This window comes from Chamaea fasciata, unplaced genomic scaffold, assembly GCF_029207755.1.
Source record: "Chamaea fasciata isolate MVZ Bird 193981 ecotype frontalis unplaced genomic scaffold, bChaFas1.0.hap1 SCAF_19, whole genome shotgun sequence".
Taxonomy (NCBI): Eukaryota; Metazoa; Chordata; class Aves; order Passeriformes; family Sylviidae; genus Chamaea; species Chamaea fasciata.
The window spans coordinates 10160540-10183940 of record NW_027094104.1 but is presented as its reverse complement, the minus strand read 5'-3'; the positions used below and the strand labels follow the sequence as shown (position 1 = coordinate 10183940).

Below are 23401 nucleotides of genomic sequence, written 5' to 3'. Positions count from 1 at the left end.
ACAAGGAGAGACTCAAGGGAAATGTTTGCAGAACCCCTGTCAAACAACTTTTTTTTTCCTCCCTCATCTATCAAGTGCAGCCTTGAGAGGAAACACATGAGCAGCCAGATCCTCTTCAACCAGGTCAAGCAGGACCCAAAGAAGGCTCTCCCTATCACAAAATGCAGAACAAGCAAGAGAAAATACAACTACAGCAGTTTTTGTGTAGTATTTTCTGCCTTTTTAAATCAAACTGCTGGTATTCAGAGGCTGCCACAGGAACTTGTGTTCACAGCTACTTCCCTGACTGCAAGCTGGGACACTTGCCTGGCTACAAAGTAAGACCTTGCATAATTTTGTCCAATTTGGTTTAGTATTCCCAAACTGTCAGGATCTCAGAGCTTAGCTCTGCCTCTCCACATCAAACAGTCCCTGTTGTGGAAGGCTGCCTGCCTTCCCTTGGTGCCAGCTGCCCTGCTGCTTCTCCTGGAGCTGCTCGGATCCTGCCAACTCTCTGACTGCCTATTCAGTGTGTTAAACTCCTGTAAAGAGGCTCACGTGGAAGCCTTTCACCTTTTAGGAGCAGGCAAAGAAGATTTCTCATCAGCCACTCCATCCAGAGAACCTGAATCCCAGCTCAGAGCGGGTAATCCCAGAAGGATTTCCTTACTTTTCACCTTGAAATGCTGGAACAAAGAGCTTTGTTTTATATAGTTTGCTGCAGAATTCCTGAGAGTTTGGGTCTTCAGCAATGTCCCATGAGTTCTTACACCCCAGGGGATGGTGCAGCAGTGACCTGGATATTTCACAGTTATCTGAGAACAGATCTGACATGAAGACTGGGGGATCAGACAGATCCAATGAAACCTTTCCCGGACAGAGCATGCAAGGAGCCCTGGGAGCCCTGCCTGGCTGCAGGATGATGAGATTTTTGAACATGACAAAGAGTGCAGCCAAGCTGACATCTCGGTGTTGATTAATGTAAGTTTTTATATTGCTTATGTATTTACATTTACATCCTGGGATGCACCCAGAGCCGAAAGGACGTGAGAGGCTTGCACAGCTTTGAGCATCTTGCTCATCAGCATCTGGCAAGACACTGTTTTGTCCACAGACCTTTCCTCACACCAGCTGACAGCCTTGTCACCTTAATCTCAGCAAAGCTGGAAAATTCCAGCCAAGCTGGGGCTCCAGACATGGTCAGAGCTTGTACTGTGTGAACATGGACAATGCCAGTTGGCCAAAAATGGCTCTGTGTTCAAAAAGATCAGAGCATGGGAAAAGGAAGTATTATTATGCTTATTTTAGAGAATGAGACTTAAAGCCAGAGGAGTGACTTGGCAAAATTACAGAGGCAGACTCTCTAGAAGCAGGAATTGAATATTCAGACACAGTTTTGGGTTTTACCAACAACACTGACCTCTCTCTAAAAGTTTTCCAGTGAAACCCCACAAGACTCTGCACAGGCTGCTATGCCTGATAATCCCAAAAACCACCAGCAGCCCTGAGGTCTCTAGCCCTTCTTCCCTTGAGTAGAGGTACTGAATTTGTGCTGAAGTAGTGGAAAACAGGCAGGGGCTCTATGTCTGTCCCCTTACACTGTGGCAGTTTCAACAACAGAGCAATTACAGGAGCAGGGATAATCCAAGCCTGCAGAAGAACTACAGGAGGAAGGAGAAGCAAGAGTCAGGTTTCAACACTGATCTTCTCCAAAACTCCTGCTGCAAAGGCACCAACTGCTTGCTCAGAAGTGTCCAGACACCTGGGTCTCCTGGCTAAACACCCTTGAGTAAAACCAGAGAACCAAAAACCCTAACAAGAACCAATTTTCTCCTCCTTAGCATGAGTTTGAAATTACAAAGAGAAAAAACAAGGTAAAACCCAAACTCTGCTACAAGTGAAGCAAGTTTGGGGTGCCCACCTCTCTGAAGAGTGCGCCATAAAACTGAACAATATACGGGCAGTCACTGCTTCTCATCACTACATCAAGGTCCATCAGAAGCTGCTTCTGTTCCTTTTCATCCACTGTCGACCGAATTCTCTGAAAGAGGAAGAGTGGCAGAGACTTCATCACTTCCATGCCATTACTGCATCCTCAGCCCTGCTGGTGGAGACAAGTGACCAGGACCCCAAACCCAAGCAGAGCAGGCAGTCCCCCAAACGTGCTCAAAAACACTCCAGAGAATCAAGCAATGCTCTTAAATGTCACTGAACACTTCTAAAGCTGTTTAATCAGACTATAAAACCCTCAGTCCTCGCGTAACTATCAACATTTTCAGAGGAAATGTCAGGAAGAAATTAAAGAGCTGAAATTTCATTGAAAACTACAGCAAAACACCAGATCCAGGCTTTCATTTCAAAACAAATTCCCACACAGTTCTCAACCATGTCAGACAGGGCTTGAAGACTGGTTTGAAATTTAACCAAGGAACATTATGTTTAAAATTTCTAAGCACAGAAGCCAAAAAGGTTCCTTCCACAGCCTCCACCATGGCTGGGGAGAAGGGACTGCCACATAACCCAGGGGACACATTTCTCTGGTAACGCTAATGATGGGCAGCAGTCCTTTGAGCTCTTCTCACAAAACAATCCTTTATCCAGTACTGGCTGAGGGAACATCAACACTGTATAAAAGATACTTTACATAGATACATACCCCATGTGTACACAGAGATATACATGTGTACACACACTACACTTCATATATACACTATGTATTATGAAAAGTTTCATTTGGGCTTGAAAGAACAATAAACTTTTGAAAACAGAAAACTGCACATTTTCAAACATGGAACTGGGCAATGAAGGATGGAGACGACCATCCAGTTCTTCATGCGATTTTACAGATATATTTAACGTCTTGCACTAATTAATACATTCTCTGAATCACAAGTGAAGAAATCGTGATCCTGACGCTGTGACTCACGTTGAAAAACCATTAAAAAAACCCAAGAAAAAATATCTGGCAAGAAGTCCAAAGCAACAGAGGCAGCCAGGACCGTCCTCAGGGACAAAAACTACATGGGTATCCAAGAAAGAAAAATTACTCAAGCCTGTGGAAAAAATCTGCAGTACACTAGCACCCATTTCATGAATACTGTGGCCCTGTGGGCAACTGCTGGTGGCATCAGGACCACACAATCAGCCAGCACAGGCCAGGTGAGTGAAGGTACTTTCAAGGCTGGCCGTTTATATAGCACCACATGTGAAAAGTGCACCATTATGTACTTTAGGACTCATTTTGTGACGACTCATACAAAACAAGGACAGTATCAACGCTGTAGTTTTCCTTACCTGTAGTGTATCCTGGTTTTTTGGTATTTAACCATTTGTTCTTAATGTTCTAGTACCTCTAGTTTGGCCTAGAGCAGTAAATAATGTTTATTTTGCCCTTTTCCCACCCTGTGAATTCTAGAGTTCTTGGGGATCTGTCAGGAGACTTGCCCAGCACCCACAGTCTGTAATACCTGTGATGTGCTGAGCAGGGGGGGTTCTGTGTCACCATCAGAGCAAGAAGAAGCTCAACGGGCCAGGAACGGAACTAAAACACTTCACCTCCAGGTCACTGGTTCAGGTCTGTGTCACCCAAGTTCAGACAGCCACTGGCTATTTCCTGCTCTTGTGCCCTCACTGTACAAAGCTCTAAAATCCCGCCGAGAGGCAGAAGCCAAGCAGAGTGAATGTCTCTCCCCAAGTGACACAGCAGCAGCACTGTGTGAAATGGAAATGCCACTGCTCCGACCCCCACAGAAGGTGATGGGTGCCAAAGCCACCATGGTGAGACCTGTGACCAACAGTTCAGCCTCTCACTGAGAAATGGCCCACACTGAAAAGGTCACCTCTGGTGAGGGACCAAAAGGAGCTTTTCTCCATGTTCTATCTTGTATTCTCCTTCTGTGCCCACTCCACGTCTGTCTCTAAAAAGCCTCTTTTACTGGTCATCTGAGAATGATGACCTTGTCCCAGCCCTGCTCTGCATTCCCCTCGCACCTGCACAATCCTGTCACAGCCAACCCCACAGCATTCTCCTCGAAGTCCACAGCTTCTCCTGAAAGCATCTCCTCACACCTCTGACATTCCTCCTCTGCTGTTACTTCTCCAACACTGGAAGCCGTGTGGAATAGACGCTGTACGGTGGAGGTGATTTTAATGGCACTCCAGAGCAACACTGAACCCAAACACTCCTCTCCTCAAACGCAAGCTGCCCAGGAAGAAAGGGCTGGCAGAGGACCCAGAGCACAGACAGTGGGTCAGCTACAGGGCAGAGGACAGCTTCAGCAGCCAGCGTGGACACTACAACAAATACTGCTTCAGGCAGCGAAAGGAATGCCACGATACAAGATTGGGAGGTCTCACACAACAGTGCTGGAGACAGGCCAAGTCAAGAGAAAGGGAGAACTCTGAGGAGCAGCAAGCAGTGCAGCACACAGACAGGGTCAGCCCAGGCTGCACCAGGTGGCCGTGCTCAGCTGCAGGGTGCCAGGGAACCTGCTGCAGCCCAGCACTCCCAGTTCAGCAGCAGAACGGGGAAGGTGAGGAAAGCCAACAGCAGTCACCAGGCAAACAGCACATGAGCCACGATACAGCCTGCTACCTAAACCCAAGGCACAGTGCAAAGCACTGCAGCAGCTCCCACAGACACACTCCCCAGGAACATGGGACATGGCAGGGAAGGAAGACACAAGGTGAGGCAGCTGCTTGAAGGCATTAGCTGCATTTCAGACAGGGATGGACAGGGGCTGACTTCACTTCAAGCCTTACAGATCTCAGCCCAGTCACCTTCCTGCAGGCAGTCACTGATAAGTGACCCCATGGCCAAATTAGCCACAGGTGGAGAAAGGGGGATTTGTAGTAGAAGTTTATGGAGTCTCCTTTTTAACAATTCCTTGTTGGCCTCCAATTTAAACTATCAAATCCTCCAGAAGAAAAATCTCCAGGCCTTTTTATTCAAACACAGGTTAGGACAAAGCCTTCCAACACCAGGAAGAAGAGCTCTGAAGCCATGCTCAGAGTAGCATCAACAGCAAAAGTCTGTGCTGTGGATTGTGCCTCACTGAACCCTAAAACCAGGCAGATTCCAGAAACTCGACCCAAAACAGAAGAGACATTATCCAGCCCAATGTGCACACAGAAAGATTCAGGTGCAGTGAGAAGTGACTGGTTGAAAAAAAAATTTAAAAAAAAAAAAAAAAAGGAAAAGAAAAAGAAAAAAAAAAAAAAAGCTGTAAACACCAAACTGAAACTGAACTCCTTGAGCTGTGAGACAATCCAGAACCGTCCTGGGCACGGGGCTCACCTGTGTCCTCAGCAGAAAGCTCAGCACAGCAGTGCCATGGAGAAGCAGCCTTTCCCTGGGATGGGAGGGATTTAGGTAGCAAAAAGAGGGTTTGCCCAGTCTCTGCTGGGGATGGGAATACCTATCTCCCCATCTAAAACACATTCACTGCTGACTGAAGTAGATCACAACTAGTTTCCCACCTCCTGTGATGAGGATCTAACTCTATCTCATGTTCCTTTTATGCTCTTACTCATCCACTCCCTCCCCAGCTACCCTACCAGCAGGACTGGGAACACTGGTTTCCCCAGGTTTCCCTTCTGGTTTCCCTTCTCTCAGCCAGCAGATCTAAACAAATGGCTTAAACAAAAAATTCTGAAGGTGTCACTCAACGGTGTGAAGAACTACAATGATGGTTTGGCAATAAAATCCCAAGACTTCTCTTCGGAAGTCACATGGACATGGGAAGGACAGAGAAATTTACCCCTGGATGGAGCTAAATATACTGATGTATTATTCTGATGGACCCTTATGGGCTATCAGGCATCCAGGAAAGGATGGAGGTATAAATAAATATTAAATTTCTGCTCTCAGGGGCATGTGATACTTAGCAACCTCCTTCAGCTGTGAGCCTGCCATGGAGAAACCTGAGGAAGTCAGACAGGAACTTCTGGTTTGAAGCTGTGGGTGAGGGAACAAGCACTGGCTATAAAAATGATGTACAGGAGACACAGTGCTCAGAAGAAGAAACAGCTCCACGGCTTACTGGCTTCCCCAGGAAGAACAGGGATCTCTTATGGGCCCCTGGGTTTGACACCTCCAACTACCCAACTGATCTTGAAAATGCTTCTGATTTCCTTAGGACAAGTTTAGAGAACAAGTGGAGCACGTCAAAAATATTGTTAAACTAAAGAGAAAACAGGAAACCAGCACAATGGCTGAGGAGGCTGTAACTGGAGGCTGGACTAGGCAATACTGCAGTGGGACCAAGTCAGCCAGGCTGAGGATATTGGAAGACACAGAAAATTCTGGCCTACAGCTGAAAAATCACTTTCTTTTGAGGTGAGGGACAACTGAACGCTGTGGACAAAACCTCCCTCTCCCTCAGCCGGATTACTCTACCCAACTGTAACCATTCCTGACAGAAAAATAATTCAGTGAAAAAGAAGTGCAAGATGCTTCCATGGGGCCGTGATAAGAAGCTTGAAGGTCAACCAAACCACTCCACTCGTCTCCTGGTGATGTATTTCTCAGCCAGCTGAACTGGTTAAAACAAAACTGGGAGAAGCTGCTGCTGATGAACCCCAGATGTCCAAGGTGTTCCCTGCTGCAGGGCAGAAGAGCTGAGAAGCAGGTGAAGATCTGCCTGAGCCTGAGGCTCAGACATCACTGCCAGGAACACCAGATGCTCAGGACAACACTGCTGTGTTTAGGCTCCTGACCAGCACAGGAGCCACCCAACACATCAGAGGTTGACTATTTAAAATATGTTCTTATTTATTTTATGAACTTTTCAAACAAGCAGCTTTCTCAGCCTTCCAGAGGCACTGTGAAGTACCCTGGCTAATAAAACCCACACCATGTACAGTATTTCAGTGCAAAGCAGAGCATCCTGCTCCAACTGGAAGAATGCTCCCCATTTTTCATTCCAGTTTGGGCTATTTTTTTTATTATTCATATTCCAGGGATCTTTTAAACCATCCTTTCTGTGTGAACTACCACCAGGGCCAGAAGGAAACCTCAGGACAGAAATTACACACCCCCAGCAGCTGGGCAAGTTTCCCACAAAAACATTTCATCCAAATAAATGGGGCTTCTCTACGTGCCTGTAATTCGTGGTACCCTCACAGAACAAGAGGCACAGTCCCTGGAGCAGCTGGGACAACACCACGTGGTGATGCTGGAGGGCAAATACAAGAAGGGCTGGAGAACTGCACATACTGTGGAACCTCTCAGACAAAACCAGGACAGCAGTGGAGCAGATCCTGAGGAGGAACCAGGGCTCTCTGCACAGTGGGAAGCCCAGGACAATGGTCACAAGTCACTTACGGACTGCCACAGACTGGGAAAAACCAGACTAACACAAAAACAAGAAACCAGAAGCAAAATCAAAGGACAGTGGGGGTAGAACTGGAAGCCTGACCAGGCAAGATCACAAAGAGCTGGTGCAGCAGACACATACCAGCCAGGAAAAGAGATTTCTCCCAGGAAAATGAGCCAGGAAGAGAAACGTGACAAGGTGAGGATTCAGCACACAAACTGGCCTTGCATTTATTGGTTTGTACAGCCAGATCTGGCACAGGACAAAACTGGGCTGTTCTCTTTCACACCTGGAAAAGTCTTGACCTCCTGTGCCAAAAAAATACTTCAGAAAATGAAAAGGGTATTTTCAGTGACAGGAAGACTGTGAAGGCAGTTGACCCAGAGTAAAAAAGTGCATCTCCAGGAAGATCGGAAAGGAAGCGACCTAAAGAATGAAAGGATTGGGTTTTATTCGTAAATAAAAATTTGGAGAATTAGGAAAACATAATGCAACATTTTCTAGGGGCAAGAATGAGAAAGGCAAATCCTCTTGAGTTTGATCCATCTTTATCCTCTCCCCCTCCTCCTGATAGCTCTAGGAAGCAGCTCTCTATGGCAGAAAGCATATGGGGTGCATGAACAACTGCAGGTGGCAGCAACAGGAGGACCAGGTCGCTGCTTCTGCAGCCCACTCCAGCCTTCAGCCTATTCCCAAAGAGGTTCAGAATGTCCTTTTGTCATTGCAAGGAGTATTCTTTGTCGTTGACAAGGAGTATCCACAGATAAAATGACCAAGGCTAAAGGAGAGGGAGGAGCAGGACTGAGGACAAGAGCTCATCAACCCGGCCATGCATCACCAGCTGAAACTTTGCTGCAGTGGTTTTAGCCAGGCACAGAACGAGGCTCATTTCAGGCTCATTTTCCTCCTTTTCTACTGACTGGAGCAGAGATGAAAAGCCTGACTCACCCAGGGCCTGGCAGCCCTGCCCATGCCAGGAGACTCATTAAAGGTGCCAAGACTGCATCTGCCAGGACCCATGGGCTGATAGACCAAAATGAGTTAAAGGGAAAAATGAAAGGAAACAGCGTCTCCATCTGCAGATCTCCAGTTATTTTGGTGATATTTCAGCCCTCAGGAATTATTTTCCTTTGGTGGTAAGAAAAACTGAATGTGCAGCAAAAAGGGCTGTGCTGGGGGAGCCCTGGGGGCACAGGAGCCCGTGTGCCCTGTGGCACTGATGCCACACACACCAAGCAGGGGAAACCTTGGGAAGCTTCAAGGAACTGCTCCTTGAAGGGCAAAGACAGGAAAAAAAGGCTACAAAAAGCAAGAGAAAGAAGCTGGCAATAGGATTTGAAGATATGCTCTTTGAGGGGAGTAGGATGAGTGAGCAGAGGTGCCCAGCTGGCCTGGCACAGCAGGAGCTGCCTTCAGCCAGAGGAAGACTCCAGCAAGGGGAAATGAGCAATGTTACAAGTTGCACACCTGCAGAACAAGGAGGATTTGAATCTCCTTGTGGTAGAATGGGGTGACAAGCCCGGTCATGGCACCTGCAAGCCCTTCCAGAAGTGGGGTAGGAATTTCCTGACCGCGCTGGGAATTTGCAGCAATGGTAGTGGAGGTTTGGGGAGTGGTGGAGGATGGAGGAGCAGTCGGGACAGGCCCCTGTACCAATCTTCTCTGCATCTAGTGAGCAGTACACAACAGCCAGCTTTTGGCTTGCAGCTTCCATAAAGCTGTTTCTTTGTGCTGAATGTCCTTCCAAGGATGCTTGGCCTGCTGCACTGCTGCTGCTCTTGGGGAAGCACCCAAATAACCAGGCACTGGCTCCACAATCCAGCTGTGAGGGGATCCTGTCACCTGCCCCCAGCACAGTGCCACACCACAGAGCAGCAGGTGCCATGGAGATCATAGCCAAGACCTCACTAAACTGACACAATTTCCCTTCTCAAATTCCTCTTACAGAAGAGCTTTAAGCTGAAGGAGAACACATGGCTGAAGGCAACAGTTCCACGGTGAAGAAACCACAAAGCTTGAGAGGAAGAGAGCAGGAGGGGAACAGTTCCCAACATGGACAGATTAAGATAGCGGAGGAGCAGAAGATTAATGCACAACCATGGCTGCCCCAAAAGCATCAGGAGCCTGAGGAAGGAAAATCTGAGTGTGGGATGAACTAACCCAAGCTTAGTCCCATCCTGACACCTCATCTCAAAGAACTGCACCATCCAGTCTGAGGAATGCTGCTGCTGCCTTGGAGGCCTCACTGACTGTTCCACCCACAGCTCTTCCTTTGCTCAATTTTGCCTTTCCTCCTCACTGGGACAAACAGAACAGTCGCTTACCACTACTGTTTTAGAAATGATGCTGTTGCCCAAACCCTCCAACTTTTCTTCCCCAGCAGGCCCAGCCATGCTTACCCAAAAGAAATGGGGTCTGAGAAAAGAAGGTGGCACCAGCCCAGCCCACAACTTCCACATTTCACAGTTTAGTCACTGTAAACAAATGGGATTTACTTGTTTCAAAGTGAGCCCCCAAGGCTCAGAACACACCTCATCCCTTGGAAAGCCAGCTCAACATGCTGCACCATGCCATCTCCAACCGTGTGCTTCAAGGACACAGGACTGGTGCCTCCTGCCTCCCACATGGCTGTACCTGCAGCACAGGCCCTCAACAGTGACAAAGCTCACCTAGGGTGCTGAAAAGCCCTTGTGCAAATAGTGTGGGACCAGAGACCCCCTGTGCCAGCTGACACATCTTCTCCCCGACATGAGCTAAACCAACAACGTGCTGTTCTCCGCACGGCTGTAGCCACTGCAGAGCTACAGGAAACAGCCACTCAGCTCTGGGGGTGTGTCCCCTTCACACCCTTAGCAAAACTACAGGTACCCAGGTCACACACCCTGAGTCTGAGAAGATTCAGGTGTCCAGGAATCATTTCACTACACCAGTGCTTTTCAACCTGTCACCTGCAAACTACACCAGTGAGTTCCACCAAAGGCAACTGAAAGAACCCAGCCTTTAGCTACAGGCAACCTCCAGCTCCACTGGAGACTTTTGGGGATTCAAATCCAGCTTGAAACAGCACTGTATGGTGATCAAAAACACTCAAGAGACCTGACCAGTGATCCCACCACTGTGAGGAAGTCAGTATTTACTGGAGAAGATCAAAGGATGAGGGTTACTCCAGTAACCTGACACACTAGAGACAGGTAGGAATTATATTCAGAGCAGCTGGAGCTAGGGCTGAGATATGTCTGCCTGGTATGTGAGACCAGCAGGGGCAAGTGTTTCCAGACTGGATCAGGGAATATTCTGAAGACAGAAAGTTGGAAAAGACAGCAACACAGACTCCTGCATAGCTCACTTCTGCTTTTTCCTGGGAGCCATGAGAGCACTTAGAGTTGGTATCATCAACAGAGTTAAACGGCAGATGTCATTAGCAACCTGCAGTGAGCAAAGGAAAGGACCAGAGAGACAGAGAACAGCTGCTGCCCACGTCCGTGGACAAGCAGCTCCTCCAAGATGCCCAGGGAGCAGCACTGCTGTGGCAAGACAGGTAATTATTGCCCAGCTGGGAGAGGAGGCTGTTCCTGGTTCTAAGGTGAGGTTTTGGGTAGCATAAAGTAGAAAATGGACAGTCAAGAAACCTGCTACACTCACCACCTCCAGGACAGTCTGACGTGGTAAGCACAAAGCAGACACTCCATCACACATCAGCAAGAGCACAACATTCCCTAGAAGACATCCACTCCATTCCAGCTCCTCCTGGCGAGGCCACACCATGGCACATGCTGACATCAACAGCTAATTTTAAGCCATTACCTTATTTCGAAAAAGACACCAAGAAGCTATGAGATGTCAAGCTGTGCCTACCACCAGCCTAGGCTGTACCTGAACCAGTGACCCAGAGGTGAAAGGCCCGTGCCCCATCATCAGTCTCCAGAGATGTGTGATCCCCTCAGAACAGCAGGTTCCTGATGGACGTTTTGAAAAGGGCACAGCAATTAGGAGAACTTCACAAATCACCTGAAAACATGCCCATTATACACTGTATTTTCAGCAAACAGCAGCCTTTACACCAGAAATAAATAGAACAGAGCAGTAAATGGGTGCTAGATGGAAGAACCTTAATTCTCCATCACACTGCATCCCAACGGACTGAAGTACAAATGTAAGGATGGGCATCACCTACTTTAACTGCCATAATTTGCCCACTTGGTTTGTGGACCATTTTGTTGACAGAACCATAAGCGCCTCGTCCAATTTCTCCAAGGTCTTTCAAGTCCTCTGCTGTAAAATCCCAATGTTGCTCAGGGGAAATCTTCAATTTTCCTGATGATTCAATGCTGTGTGTTCTCAGTCTCTCTCTGTCAAAAATATTGGGAAGCAATTTTTCCACATTTTAAATAGTCTTTAAATGTCTCTTTTCAGCACTTGATTAAACATTAGAAGAGAGGGGTTCACAAAGCTACAGTAACAATCTGACTCCACGAAGGATTTTGGTTGGGGTGGGGGGTGGAGGGGTGAGGGAAAATGTTAAATCAAAAATGACATACACTTGCCCACAGCTTCGATTAAGGATAAGTTTCTCCAGCTGCAGCATAAAATTCAATATGTCTCATAGAGTCATTCTAAGCGCTCATTTACACAGTTCTTTCTACTTTGCACAAAATAACATCAGGCTGTGAGCAGGATCTGGTAACATGCAGCACCAAGAGCCTGAAGAGCACTCCCAGCCCCATCTCCCCAAAGCTCCTGCTGCTCTACACCACCACATCCCAGCACCTGCCTCCCTTCCAGCTGGGATTCTATCAATACAGGCAAAGCTCTTCTGGCTGAACCAGTGAGACTTTAGGAAAAGTTTGCCCTTAATGGAAAACCGCAATTAAAAAAGGAAATAACCCCAAACCCCCAAAACTCAATACATTTAGATAATCATTTAATTTATCCAAAATAATTTATAAAAACCAAGACAAGTTCGTTCTGACATATGAAAACAAAATCTGCCTGTTCAGGTGTGTCTTCACCAAGCACCTAAATTAACTTCCTCAGGCAAACCCTGCCCCTACTGAAGCCACCCCGATTTGCCCAGGTAAGGAGTAGATGAATGTCCAAAATTTGTGAACAAGAAAGTTCAAAGGTGCCCCCAATGGCTCATTCACATGCAGCAATGCTACCATCGAATTAGCAGGAAATGCACAAGTATTTGCAACACTTTTCATCTTAAAATACCATGCAAAATTTCAGTTTTTCATTAGTTAGTTAGCTGATTCACACTTCTTGAGTCATAAAGTAAGCCAAAAGCCCACGTTTTCCACTTTCAAAGATGCATTAAGAGCAATGCAGACAGTTCCCACTGCAGGGCACGCTGATCTCACATGGATTTTAAAGCACACAAGTACTTGTGACCACCCTGTGTACAGGACAGATCTATCAAACTCACTGGATATTTGATCCAGCCCCCACTTGCCTGCCCAGGCTCTGGCCCAAGGAGCAGAACACACATGGAGGATTTGACCAAACACATGGAGCTTACTGAGTTTATCAGCCGAGGAATAAACAGGTCACAGCTGATTCCACGCTGATAAATCCCATGTTGGTCACCAGCAGCTGCAAACACCACCCAGCTGGGGACCCAACCATGACTGGGTTTTATTGGGATCCCAGGTTTTGAGGGCAAAAGGCCAATTGACTGGAGCAGCTACAGTTCAAATGGCTTCCTCTGCTGCACTCTGGGTTAGTGCTGCCACACTTGGAGCAGCTGCTTGTCCTGAACCCTTGACCTGTTTGATGAAAGAGTTTGGGAGCAGCTCCTCTCCCCACTGCTGGGCTGTGTCTGCCATGGTGTTTCCTGCTCTCTAACCTGCCCAGCTCAAGATTTCCATCTGCTGTTCCCTACAGTGACCCTACACTGCACTTAGGGATGATTTGGGAAACCACCTGGTAGTGCTACAACACACCACAGGTGGGATGGATGCCATCTCAGAGCCTCTGTGCATAACAAACCCTGCTTTCAGTGGGGTTCTCCATGGAAACTGCGTACTAAAAAGCCAGGAATGAAAAAAACAAAGGCAGCAAAATGACAAAAAAGAAAAGAACATAGGAAAAAAGAAATGGAAAAAAAAAAAAGTGAAAAGAAACATGACCTCCACATGTGCCAAGCGTCTCACAGACAGCTTCTGTTGGGAGCTCCTGGACTGGTTTCTGTCTAACTGCTCCACCATCCTGTTTTGTCAGTGCCACAAAAATAGTTCTTGTTTTGAGGGAGGAAGGGAGGTGAGAAGCACCATGCCAAGGAAGCACAGACAAACAGGCATTTCCTGCCTCACCTCCTGCCAGCTGGTGGGCACGAAGGAGCATGATCTTTGAGAGCTAAATCCTCTTGAGAAAAGCAGAAGAAAAACAGCAGAGAGGTGAAATGTTGAGTTTTCACTGACTGAGCTACTTTTTAAGCTCTTGTTTGAAAAAAACCATTTCATATCAAAATTCTCACGGAGTTAAAAAGTTTAAACATTGAGGTAATTTATTCAAACAAGCAATAAAACCCTTCTCCTCTCTTCCCTGCGTTTTTCAGACGAGGAAACTTTGCTTTCCTGACCCTACAGCAGAAGCGAAAACGAATTGGAATTCATTATTCCCCTGTCACACACAGGCAGCCTGTGTGTCCCCAGCTGTGGTGTGAAAGCGGATCTGGTCCATTGTTCCGCAGCTGCAGGACGGTGCCTCGAGCTGTCGGGAACAAGGTGGGAGCTGCGGAACACCCCCTCCTCCCCAGGGCTGCACCGAGGGCTCTGCAGCTCTCCAGGGGTTTGGATGGAGACAGACCATCACCACCCACCCCCAAACCCTCCCATCTCGGAGCTTGGCTTCATTTCCATTATGTATTTATGATGCCATCTGCCTCGTCTCGCAACCACGGCTCCTGCTCAGCTCTTCTCAAATACCCGGGGAAATGGTCAAATAACCAAATTGCCAGTTTGACAGAGTGACAGATACTTCCAAAGAGGTTTTGCTCATTTGGCTGATTTGCCATATGCAAGCAGGGCAGTTTTCCTTTAAGCAGTATGGCCCACCTCAAGAATCATAACTGGAATGCAATAATTGCTTTTAATGTCAAAAAAAACCTATGCTTTGTATCAGGATTTTTTCAGTGTAAATCAAAATTCCAAGGGATTCCCATGCTAAGAAAGCAGCTCAAAAATGCAAATCTAGAACACAGACTCTCTGCATTGGTCTAAATTGGGAATTTATTGATGTAAATCTTTCACATCACCAGTGCAGGATATCTATCTGTGCACTGCTGTAGATGTATGAGGACAGAAGTTCATAGGGTGGACATGCCTCCAAAAGCAAAAAAGCCTGCCTAAACCCTGCACTACATCCTGGTGCCCTGAATACTACAGGAGACTGCTTCAGAGAACAGCAGGAAAATCACACAGCCCAGGGTCTAGTGAAGGTAAAAAGTAGTTAGTGCCCAGCCCCTGAGATAAGTGCACCTCAGAGTTTGCACAGAAGCCAGCAGATCTGTGCCTTCTCTTACCATTTTCTTTTTAAGGTGTGCAATCCAACCTTCTCTAAGGCTGGGAATGCTGGGCAAAATTGGACATATATTCTCCAAATGCCCAGGATGTGTAAGATGGACTTGTGGGGCTTTAAATCATACACAATTTAAAAATATAATATAAATAGCTGAAGCGAGCTAGACACTCTTCAAACAGTTAAAAGTAGCATTTCCAAAAGCACCTTAGAGTGACTACAGCTCCTGACAACTCAACCAGGGCCTGAGCTTCCAACTCCCCATCTCGCTTTTGAAAAAGCAAAGAAAAAACTTTTGAAAAGCAAAGAAAAAAGGGGCTGAGGAGGTGGCTGCCATCCTTGCACTTGAAAGGCACCAATGTGTCGGTCTCACTGCAGATGGTTACTATGCTTGTCACAGCAGTTATTCCAGGGATTAGGAGCACCAAGCAAGACAACAACTCCTCCAAACAGTTGTCCTTTTGTCAGAGCTGTGTCCAGCTTGGCAGGAGGCGGGCGGGCGCTGGCGCCAGGCACCGCCGGGCCCGGCACGGCCACGAGGCTGCTCGCCACAAGCTGCACAGCTGGACACGCATGGAAAAGTCTGTGATGGCCAGAGGACCCCCAAAATCTCCTGTGGGGACCCACGGAGACCTTGGGAAGCTCCCAGACAGGCTGTGAAAGTTCCCTGAGCCCTGCTGTAAACAACCAGCTGCAGGGAGGCCAACAACTTTTAAAAGCAAGCGTTTCCTTGGCATGAAAAAGAAGGATTGTTGAAAGAAGCAGAGAAAAGGTGGTGGGTTTTTTTAAGCAAAATTGAAAGTCAACAGACATGAAGCAAAGCCAAAAAAGATGCTGTAGGTAGCTGCCTATCTCTGTTTCACTTTGCTGAAAGCTCTGCAGGACTCAAAGAAGCCCAAAAGTTGACATATTCCATGGTACAGCTGACATGAATAAAACCTGCAGAAGCAAAAAGATCCAAGCGAACCAGCTGTGCTTCCCAAGCCTGCCTGGTGCTGGATTCTGCTCAGAAGTCTCTCATTACAGCTCCTATTTTCACTGGGGTTAATGAGAATATATTCTACTTCTCCACAGGTTTGGAAAAAAGGCTGACATTCTAAGAACTGATTTGTGGTCCATCAGCCAAAGCTAAAGTGTAAATCCAAACAAAAAAGCTTCCAGGCAAACTGCAGGGCTCAAATGACACTGTGCAACTTCAGAGTACAAACGCGGACTGTGGCTGACACGTTCCTACCAAGACTCTCAGACAGCCTGGAGAGGTTTTAGAGAACTTTGTTTCTTCTATCCCAAAGTCTGTGTCATTTCTAAAACCGTTTTCAGACCCTGCAGGGCAATGCTAATACCGTATCAACCCTAGTTTGAATTTCACTGGAAAAAGTCACCAGAAGAAATGTCCTGGTTTTTTGCCTAGAGGAATGGAAATGTTGGTGCTGTCACAAAGTTTTTGGATCCTCAAAAGAAGGAATTTTTGTCTTTCATAAGCAAACAGCATGCTTGCAAGAGGGACAGAACTAATTTGGGTTTGCTCTGATCCATGTAAGCTGTCCTGACGCTTCATTATATTTAGGAACAGAATCCTAGACATGAAGAAGAGATACAGAAAATGTGGCCTACCCAGACTAAAGCAAAGCACATTTGCTCCCTTTCCTTGTGACCAAGAGGCTGAAATTCTCCCTAGCACTGCTCTGGCTCTTTATGCACCTCCAAAACATTAAAATAAAGATAAGAACAAAAAGGGGAAGATGACACAGCCCCTCCACAGCCCCCATGTCTCAGCCCAGAACATGCTCAAGGCTGCTAAGAGTCTCCCTGGTTTCAATGGGGCTTGGCTGAGGCTTTTAAAATGTCAATATTTTGTATTAAACTCTCCTGGTAAAATACTGAGTTGCAATGGATTTTAATTAACCCTATACCCTGATGTGGAGGAAACCTCTCCAGCCATCATGGTCAACACTGAGCTGAATTTAACTGAGCACATTGATCTCAAACTCATTCTGACTCGGCCATGAGGCAGACTGCAGCACATTCACAGAACCCACCATTGCTGGGATTTCAAAGCTTAAACTGAAGAGAACTTCAGGATAATACTGGAAAACCCTGAGCTAATTATTTAAACCCTTCTGAGAATGCTGATTCTTTTTATTTCCTCTCCTGAGTCACCGGCAGCTCCCTGAGAGAGAACAGAAAACAGAGACACGAGCACAGCCATAAGAATCAACAAAATAACCTCAATACAGACCGTAAAAAATTTGCAAAATCATTATTTCACAGCAATCACCCGATGGAATGACACTATTTCTGAGACAATTTCATTACTTTAAGAGATGCCATTTTTGCGGGATGGAGAAGAGTTGACAATGGCTAACAGACAGGAAAGCTTACTGTAGCCTGCTGGAAAGTTTCTGGATGAGGTCCGCTTCTCTCCTTTTGAAACTGAACGGGACAATGTGATTACTACCCAGGGTTGCTTGTGTGTCACTTCAGCCAGGAAAAGTTGTGGAAATGACAGGAAAACATGGTGCTGTTATCACATGACACAATAACGTACAACACAATACTCAGCTAAGTCACGCTGCCCACTGAGCACTCAGGGGCACAAATCACAGCCAGACCTTTTTTCTTCCAGTTTCCACCAAAGCAACCTCCCCTCCTTGGGGGCAAAGCAGCACCCGATGATTTGAACTCATTTTAACATATTAAGTCATAAGCAATTTGTTTACTTACAGCAATGAGAATTCTTATTTCCAACTTGTATTACGACTACAATTAGAAGCATGCATTATTAACTTATTAGCCAAATACCGGTATGTTAGTGACATGCTACTTCCCTCGAGGCACATTGACCATCCCTGCTCTGCTTTTCTTGTGCTAAAGCAGATCTTACTAACAACCCTTTTTCCCTTAAAAAAATTAAAAATCGAGCTTCCATCCTGAATCCACCAATCTAGGACTGGTGGTCTCTCCCAGGTGGGCTTGCCATTCATCAGATCCCCTCTCCCAAATAAGTCTGAAGGAATTGAACAACTACATCCTTATTTATTCCCTCCAGAGCCCTACAACCTACAAGAGCTAATCACCACTCTGCATTATGGGACTTCTCTAGGAACAAAATTTGTATTCTGGACCTCAGAGTCCCTCAAGCTGTTCAGTTCTAGAAATCTTTCTCTACATGAGGACCTGTTATCTCAGAGCAGTCAGGGACACATGGACAGCAAAGGAACCAGGGGCTCTGCTTTGGGATTTAAAAAAAAAATACAACCAAACAACATCCCACAAACTTTGGGCTGCATCATAGCCTGAAATAACCTGAAATTCACTGCCAAGAATGCACCTGGTCATGTATTTCTTTCTGTGGCAGACAAGGACAGATGGGAGACAAAGAAAGCACCTGACTGCAAGACAGAGACTGCTGATTCGGAGATGCACCTACTTCAATGTAGAAGTGACCAAAAGAGCTTGTAACAAGACGAAGTAGACCAAATTTGACTTTTATGTAAAATGTCCCTTCTCTAAGACAAAAGATTTGTGCAGACCGTGTGAAGATTCCCAGGCTCCAGCAGTGTGGTGAGATTTTCCATGCTGGGCTCCTCCGTGGTGGCTGCTGGGGCACGGTGCTCTCACTGACCCTTCAGAGCCAAGAGCTGGTTTGCTGTAAGCTCTGCAAGGATGCTCACAGAAAACTAAAGCTGCTGTAAGGAGCTAAACCAATGTTCCTAGACAACCACCTTTCCCCTATTTCACTGGTGTGAAATACCCACCTAGAAGATCAGAGAGAAAAGAACAACACAAGCTGCCTTCTACCAAAGCCCCTGTGATCCTCAGGGAGGACAACCACCTTCACACTGCTTGGAGCAGGAGATATCAGAAACCATCACTTCCAACTGATCCACACTTGTCTCTGCAAAGGCACCGCTTACACCAGGCATGAAGGACCATTTGCTCACATGGATTTATTCCAAGCTTATCTGAGGAAGGAAGGAATTAAAACGGGCCCAACAAAGAAGAGCGTTCAGTGTTGTCATAATCCACTGGAGAAATGGCTTGGCCATTTAGATTTAGGCTAGATATCAGGAAAAATTTCTTCTCCCAGAGGGTGATGGGGCACTGAACAGGCTACCCAGGGAATGGCGACAGCCCCAAGGCTGCCAGAGCTCAAGGAACGTTTGGACAACACTCCCAGGCAGAGGGTGAGATTCTTTGCAGGGTACAGGCCCAGGAGACTCAATGATCCTTGTGGGTCCTTTCCAACTCAGTTTATGCTGTGATTTTATGATTTGCTCTCTCTTCACTGAAGTGTCCCAAAACTGAAAGGTGTTTGTGGTATGAGGCAAGAGCATCCACCAGATATCAAGGATGTCTGTAGTTCTCACAGACACAATACACAGGCAACCCAGATAATTTAAGTCCCTTTCAGAAGCCTGTTCCCCAAACAAGCAGAACAGCAAAACCATTACAGTCCCACAGGCCAACCCCCACCTCCATCACATCCATCCTGTCCACTACAAAATCCTTTCCATGTCCACTCTGTTCAACAGCTGATTTTCCTGGGTGCATCCTGTCCATTCAGACCCAACGTCCTCCACGGCACACGCTGGAAGTCACATTTTTGTGCAAAGAATGAGTTGTCGACAAAGAACCGTGGAGTTGATGCAGTTTCTGAATCTGAAGACTCTTCTCTCTTTATTCTCCATTCCTCGATGTGTACAGAAGATAAAAGCAATGACTGATTCCTTGAGTTTGAACCCACAAAGCAGAAGAGTTGACTCACTCTTCCGTAGCCAGGGGAAAACAAAAGACATTTTACTACGAGGTGGTGATTAAAGCCTGAAGAGATAAAGGATGTGCCTGTCCTGCTCTAACGAAACGTGGGATCCCAAGAACACAGAGTAGCAATAAGCAGAGTTTATTCCAAGAGCTGGTTTAACGGGGCTTCCTGCAGGAATGTGGTTTTCCATCTGGAGTCAGAGGGCTGGAGTCCAATCAGATACAAACTGTGGTGGTCCATGCCTGATCCTCTCAGATTAACAGTGACACTGACTCAGGGTCAGAGCCCAGCTCCACCAGCTGCTCAACACAGCAGAGACACACAGGCACCAAGCTCAGCTCTATGCATAAGCCATGTTCTACTTTGCTACTTGCAAATAATTATTGAACAAGATATTTATCCAAAAAATGGGTAGAGACCAAACGTGTGTATACACACAAATATATTTATACACAGTATTCAGAGATGTTACACGTAACATTCCGCTTCATCCCATCTTCCTCTCCAAACACCAGCATGTTCTGCACAGGAAGCCAGTGTAGATATTGCAGATACTGCCCTTGCCCAAAGAAGAGGGGGAAACATGGGAATACTGGGGTCTCTTCAGCCTGAGGACTCCACCCATGTGCCAGGACACCAGCCCCTAAGACATACAGGATGTGAGGACTGGACAACTATGGCCTCATTGACCTTGGATCAAAAAAACAAAACAAAACAAAAAAAGCTCAGAAAGCAGATTCATGGGGCTAGAAGAAAGGAACTACAGAAAGCCAAGAGGGCATCTCATGCTCTCAGGTGGTTCATGAAGATGAGCAAAAGCATCTCCTGCTCCCTGGAAAAATTTTAATGGCGATCAGTTCCATCTGATGGGTTTTGATCAGACCTAATTGAATGCTTGGAGATGGCATCTCACCTTCTCTACAAAGTATGAAATGTGAGTTTTAGAATAGCTTACAGAATTTTCCAGATAAAATGGCAAAGGGACAAACACACCAGTCTTACAATACTCTGAGAATACAACAGATCCAGATGCTACTTATGGAAAAATCCAGCACGAATGTAGATCTGGTCTCCTACTTTCTCATGAGCCCTTCAGAGAAGACTGAGGTATTTTGGTGTCCTGAAAGCTTTGAAAGTCTCCACACACCAAGACTTACAACCAGTTTTCCTAGAGCATGTACACAGCTGTCCTTGTGGGTGGATGCAGCACCTCAAAATAAAGGGAAGGAAAGAAGGGGAGAAAAATTCGCTTCTGGTAACACAACAGCATGAAGGCAAGAGCTGATACTAACTCCTGGAGTTACTTTCCCTGCTTTGGAACAAGCACTGCAGCAGTTACATCTTGGTGTGAGTTCTGCAGCTGTGCCAGGAGCAGACGTGTCTCCTGGATGAGTGAAGAGGGCTGCAGTTCAGGAGTTCCCAGGGTCTGTTGCACACTGATGGGACAGTTCTGCTCCTGCCAGACCCAGCGCTACCTCAAAACCATCAGGACACAATCAAAGGAATTACATAAACCCAAAATTCTTACACCACACCAAATCTTCCGTAGCTTGAAGCCCTGAAATGCTTTCAAAGAAAGGCAGCACCATCCCTCATCTCGTGTACAGCAAGCAGAATGGGGGAAATTCCAATTCTTCATGGCCAGGATGACAGACTTCCCTAAATCATCTTCCTCAGCAGACTACACAAGGTATTATCAAAGCACTGACCTTGAACTCAAGAGGGAGATGTCCCTACCCAAGGGAGACATCCCCAGCTGTCCAGACACTGTGTTCCAGCAGGCCACACTGATGAAGATTTCATGTGGAATGGAGTCAAGTTCAGTATGAAAATGAACATTTCCAGCTCATTGCTCTACCTTTCTCATTCCCACTGACCCAGAATGCTTCACCCCTGCCCCACACCACTCAGCTCAGTACAAAAAATCTGGTAGTCAACTCAAAACCACTATTCTTGAGTGACTGACCCCAGACACCACCTTAGTGTCCCCAGAAAAGTGAGGACAACACAACTAAAAATACCTTTACAGGTAACACAGCTCTGTCACTACCCCATCCCACCTTCTTTTCCCCAACATGCCATGGAAAACAGCCCTGAGGAGGCAGCTGAAGCATCAGCCATCCCACCTTGAATTAGGAAATGCAGGACATTCACGCCTCGGTGTGTGAGACATCTGTGTCCCAGCTCAGTGGCCAAGGATGGCTGTGCTGCCGTGAGGGCTCACAGGGACAGGCACAGAAGCCTCCAGGCTCTCCCACCTTTGGCAGCCCAACGCCTCTGCCACCACTGCTCCTGTGCCACCCCTGTACCCAGCTGCTGTCCCTGTCTGGGCAGGACAGGCCAGGTCTCAGAGCTTTGGAAGGTGCCTTGCCACCATCACCATCTTCCCACCCATCACTGCTGTTCCCACCATGGAGGGGACAGGTTTACCCCAAGCCCTGGGTGGGGGTCCTGTCATGCATCACACCGAGAGGGTCAAGGCTGCAAGGTCCAAATTCTGCCCCAAAATGAGCAGCTCTGACCATGGCTGTGTGCACAAGGACCAGGACAGCAGCTCCCAACCGTGTGCAGAGGGGACAGGTAACACAGAGTGACCTGTGGATCACAGATCAGAGATCCCTGTTGAACTCTCTATCACAAGCTTCTGGCCTAACCTCTGCCTCTTCCAAAAGACAGCATGTCTCAGCTTCCCATCCACAGGATGGGGAATGCAGAGATTTGTGCAACAATTTATAATTGCACAGCTCAATCACTCAACACTGTGAAGCACGTGGAACCCACGGGAGTCAGGTCATTACATAACACCACGCTGGATTTGATTCACACACCCAAGGGTGGCTCACTACTTTCCAGAAGCTCTAAGGAGCCCAGGTCCCTGCAGGGGACAGAAGTCAGATGCTTAGCACCCTTGAAAAATTCATGTGGATTAGCTGAATGGAGATACCCAAGGTCCAAATTTTGGTTCCAGACACAGAAAGCCAAAAGTCAGAAGCGGGGTGCTGGGATATCAAGCCCTTACAGAAAGAAGAGAACAGTCCTACTAGAGCAGTGAAGCTCCAAGGGATGTGGAAGCTAGAGAAATTTAATTTGGAAGCTGCAGACAGCAAAAAGCTCCTTCGCAGAGAGGATTTGCACTTAAGAAATACCAAAACTTAGAAAGTTTAAAAAAAGAGAAAAAAACAGATCTTAAAGCAGCACACTCAGTGAAAATCTCACACTGACTCTGGCAGCACCTTCTCTGAAGCAGTGACCTACTCACCGCCAGAGATACCTGAGTGTGTTTCAGACCACAAAATCTCTGTCATGCAGAGATCACTGGCCAAATGAACTTGTAAAGTCTTGGAAAGAAGAAGGTTAAATACAAGGTAAAATTCATCAATTTGCAAAAAAATGCTCCCGAAAAAATTACCAGACACTTCAAACATCAAGTTTGTACACTAAGAGAGATTAGTTCATTTTGTCACCTTTCCAGGTGACACTGCAATGCTTTGGTGACCAGGTTCTCAAAGGTGGCAACTCTGAGAGTCAAGAGACTTCCCAGCCAGCAGACAGGACACTCAAGAAGCAGCATGCTGTCAACCAGATGCCAAACAACATTCTCTGTGCTTGCCCATTTCCTAGGAGGTCGGTCTAAATCCTCTAAGTCTACATCCAGGTATCACTGCACAAGAACACAAAGCTTGTTGGTTTCCAGAAAACAAAAAATCTCATCTACAGCTAAATCATTTCCATCATGGTTTCAAGAGCAATGGGCAGCACAGCCCAGCCAGAAATCCTACCATGCACAACCACAGTCACACCTCATCACATCACTCCTGTTAGT

The 23401-nt window shown here is 46.7% G+C and overlaps 1 protein-coding gene across 1 annotated transcript in view; it reads right to left on the bottom strand.

Moving 5' to 3' along the window:
- The window catches only part of MAP2K4 (mitogen-activated protein kinase kinase 4), a 58672-nt gene that overhangs the window by 12034 nt on the left and 23237 nt on the right, over positions 1 to 23401 (bottom strand). Inside the window, exons 3-4 of the mRNA XM_066200479.1 lie at positions 11470 to 11644; positions 1901 to 2020 (exon numbers count right to left, since the gene is read on the bottom strand). Coding sequence (XP_066056576.1) covers positions 1901 to 2020; positions 11470 to 11644 — 295 coding nt within the window. The remainder of the gene's footprint in view (positions 1 to 1900; positions 2021 to 11469; positions 11645 to 23401) is intronic.